This window comes from Apis laboriosa, unplaced genomic scaffold, assembly GCF_014066325.1.
Source record: "Apis laboriosa isolate Shangri-la unplaced genomic scaffold, ASM1406632v1 scaffold5_cov152, whole genome shotgun sequence".
Taxonomy (NCBI): domain Eukaryota; kingdom Metazoa; phylum Arthropoda; class Insecta; order Hymenoptera; family Apidae; genus Apis; species Apis laboriosa.
This window is the reverse complement of record NW_025223857.1, coordinates 627,855-631,789: the sequence shown is the minus strand read 5'-3', so window position 1 is coordinate 631,789 and position 3,935 is coordinate 627,855. Positions and strand designations below refer to the sequence as shown.

Below are 3,935 nucleotides of genomic sequence, written 5' to 3'. Positions count from 1 at the left end.
GGGGGGGGGGCGTAAATAACCAAGGACGAAACCAATTTTCAACGTATTCGTATCGATCGAAGAATACTTCTGCCCCCCTCCATCGTTCCAAGTTGCAGTCGAATAAATCGAGCGAGATGGTTAACCGCGTCTATCCCATACGAACTAGGAACGTTTGCCTTACGGCACTCCTCCATGTTTTTGAATTTCGTTTCCCGTCCGATCTCGTTCACCCTTTTCACGGGATACGAGTGTGTTGGATTATATTTTTATACGAAAAGTGGGGGATATTGTTTTTAGGAAAGTTACGATATACGAACCGAGGACGGCAAGCGTGATATCCCCTTCGAGGATGGTGGTATCGTTCCTCGCCTGACAGGAATATCGTCCCGCGTCAGAGGCTCTCACCTTCTGCGCGTAAATCGTCTGGTTCGCGCTCTCCGGATACAGGATGAAGTGGCTCTCGCCACCTGGCCAAGGATAGGCCCTGTTGTCCTTGTACCTGCAACCGACAATCGGCCAACCGATTATTACTCTCGAAGAGAAAAAGGGGAAACGGATGAATCTCGAGTCTCGTTTCTCGTCGAGAAATACAAAGGTTTAAAAATAACGTGCGAATATCGTCGCGTACGTTCGATAAATATGACAACGATCGATTTTCTTCGGTCAAATGTAAACCTCGTTTGCCTGCTTTACCTTTAGCCACAAAGAAATCGTTATCTACCATACGAGAATTCGATCACGCGTGGAAAAATTATTTTTCTTCCTTTCTTCTTTTCGTCGCGTCTTTCTTGCTCTCGATTCGGCGATCCGAATAATGGAGTCGATCGGAAGAATTTAATAAGCAACGAAATAATTTCGAAACGATCGTCCCTTTTTATATACATATATATCTCTTTCTCGTTATTCGAACTTTCAACAAAAAAGAAAAAAAAAAATAAAGAAACGTTTGTTCTATAGAGATTTCGCCTCGAAAATCGGAATATCTCTATGAATGATTTCGGAGATCGATCGAACAAGCGTAATTTTTCACGCTCGTAAAAGCGTGAATAAATAAGAAAGGAATTGCGAGACGGGCAGGATACGCCGATTACGCGAGGAAGTCGAATCGATTTCGAGCCGTAGTAATTTTCCACTTTTCTGTTCGTAGAAACGATTAAGGAGAGGGAAGGGAGGGGGGAAAAAGCGAGAACAGTAGCACGTCGCGACGCTTCCACCGGTCATTCTTGTCCTCCGCTGCGTGTCCCACCACCTTCTTCTCGGAAAGTTCATCGCCACCGACACGCTTCGCTTTGCATCGATCCCCCTTTCATACGCTTTCATATTTATTTTTCCATCCACCGAGTGAAACGGTCGAAACTTGGTCCCATATGTATTACGAGAGAACGAGGGGGGGAAGAACGAGAAGATTCGATTCGAATCCTTCCCCTCGAGGGGAATCGAATTAATTTTGCCGGGAACGCGTGGATATATCGAGGGGCAGGCAACGACGACGAAGAAGAGGGCACTTACACAGGCGTGTAATTAATTCTCGTGCTGGTGATTAAGACTACCCCTTTGGGATTACCGAGATTGGTAATCAGTTCAAATTACGATTTCCCTCGAAATTATTCCTCCTATCGTAACAATGAAGCAAGTTCACCGATTGAAAGAAATCTAAGAAATGCGGGTCCGATTGGTTAATGCGAAAGGAAACTTCGACGATCTGTATCTAAACTTCGATGCATTAGAACTACATTAGAATTCAAAGAATTCTAAATTTTCTTATTTCTCATAGATATGAGTAAGTTAATTACCATTTGTTAACGATAGTTTAATTTACAAATATAATAGTTTGTTCGAGTAGTTAAAATAATAATTGTACAAATATATATCGATTTTATATATTTAAATTATATCTCTTCTACTATTATGTAGCGTCACGTTGTGTGTTGTTAAGTTTGTCAACAAAACGTTCGAAGTGGAAATAGGCGGTCCTAGCGAAGGACTCCTCTTGCCCCTGTGCCGTCCCGCAAGACTTTTTTCCAGCAAGTATACTGAACAGTATACTGTTCATTGGTGGAAAGAAGTCTCGCAGAAGGGATCTGATTGGTCAATTCGGAAGGAAACGTTATTTTCACACGCATTCTTGGTTTCTACCGTGGTATTTGTCACATACACTAATCTAAAATGACCGATTTGTATCTAAACTTCGATACATTAGCAAAGCCATAGAATTCAAAGAATTTTTATTTCTCATAGATATGCTTAGTGCTGATTACCAATTTCTAACGACAGTTTAATACTTCGTATTCGAATAGTTAAGATAATAATTATACAAATATACATCGATATGGATCGAAATAATTAACTATATAAATGAAAATAAACTTATATATTCGAATCGTAGCTCTTTCTACTTACTATATTAATATCTCAAGGCGATCCTAGCAAAGGTTCCTGCCTTCTTTACCAGCAGTGAATAATATTTATCCAGGGAGGCAGAAACAAATAGAATCGTAGAGAAGGAGCGAAGGATTTTAATAACCATCGTATATCCCCCCCACCCTCGATGTCAAACCGACCGAATCGAGTTACCTCCCTTCCTCCCACCCTTCGTTTTCACGATGTTCATTCCCCAACGAGATCGATAGCCAGCCAGGAACCGTTAATCGACGACGAAACGGACACACATCGATGTCGATGGAAAAATGGAGCGACGACGGTCGCTGTTGGAAAAATTGGTCTCGCCTTCCTTCCTTCCTTCCCTTTCCCTTCCCTTTCCTTTTCCTTTTTCTTTTTTTCCCACACGAACGGAGGGAAGAAAGAAATTCGTTCCTTGTTTCTCGAAAGGGCGGAAAGCGGGACGAATAGCCGGTGCAAATTGTTCCCAAGAACGGGCCGGCAGAGAAACGAGCGCGTCGTTGTTCGCGCATTCGTCGTCGTCGTAGACGATAACAACGGAGTGCGAATTCGCGCGTACGTGCCGAGATAGAATTCCCCTCCCCTCTCCCCTGCCCCTCCCCGTCCCGCCTCGTTGCCGCTCTTCTCTCCTTCTCACGCTTCGTCGCGTTTCTTCTCGGAATAAAGCCGCCGCGCGACTCTCTCGTAACTCGAATCGAGCACGCGAACCGTACGAACGAAAATTAGCGTGCAACGATTTTTGGATTATTATTATTATTATTATTATTATTTCGAAAACAAGGGATCAAGGAATCGCAATCGAGATGTCGAGACAAGGATTTCTTGGAAAAGATGGATTATATACGGAGCCTCGAATTCCTCCCATTTTCTTTCTTCGATGTTTGTCTTCTCTCGCTTCTCCCGCGGGGGAGGGATAAAAGTCGATACGGGTCTCCTTCTCCCTACGAGAGATCCCCGAATCGAGAAACTTAAGCGAGATTCGAAAATACCATCCTCGTTAAATCCGATACCCGATGAATAATAAGGGTGGCGAAAGTGGTGGCGGTGGTGGTGAGTGAGCAATTAGGAAGGGAAGGTGGCGCGGAGGTTGACTCCTGGTTGCTTTCCAGTATTCGAGCCGCGTCGCTCGAATACCGTGTGTTAAACGAAAGAAGGAGGTGGGGAAAACGCGCATCGAATAGTTTGTAGGAGAAATATTGACGTACGGGGAGGAGGGAGGAAGGAGATACCTCAAGCGAATTCCTCGTCGTCGTTGCAGAGGCCGTGACGCGACTTTTTCTCCAAACTACCCACCATACCATTCCTTCGAATCACGCCCCCGTTACGCGTAACTACGACGCGTAACTCTCCCCCTCCCCTCCTTTAATTTCGATTTCAGCCGTTCAACCCTCTTCCCCCTCCCTAACCACGATATAACTCTTCCGTCTACGAACGGGAATATAAAGGCAGGATTGAATTTATCCGAAACACCAGTATATCTCCTCTATTTACGTCTTGTTAAGCGAATAAGAAGAAGAGCAGAGAGAGAGAGAGAGAGAGAGAGAGAGAGAGAG

The 3,935-nt window shown here is 44.2% G+C and overlaps 1 protein-coding gene across 2 annotated transcripts in view; it reads right to left on the bottom strand.

Annotated features, from left to right (window-relative positions):
- LOC122718162 (single Ig IL-1-related receptor-like) overlaps positions 1-3,935 on the bottom strand; it is a 52,368-nt gene that overhangs the window by 19,492 nt on the left and 28,941 nt on the right. For both annotated transcript variants that reach the window (XR_006347335.1, XM_043942944.1), the window contains exon 2: positions 300-481. Coding sequence is in view for 1 of the 2 variants with exons in the window: in XM_043942944.1 (XP_043798879.1) it covers positions 300-481 (182 nt within the window). In the remaining variant the exon portion in view is untranslated. The remainder of the gene's footprint in view (positions 1-299; positions 482-3,935) is intronic.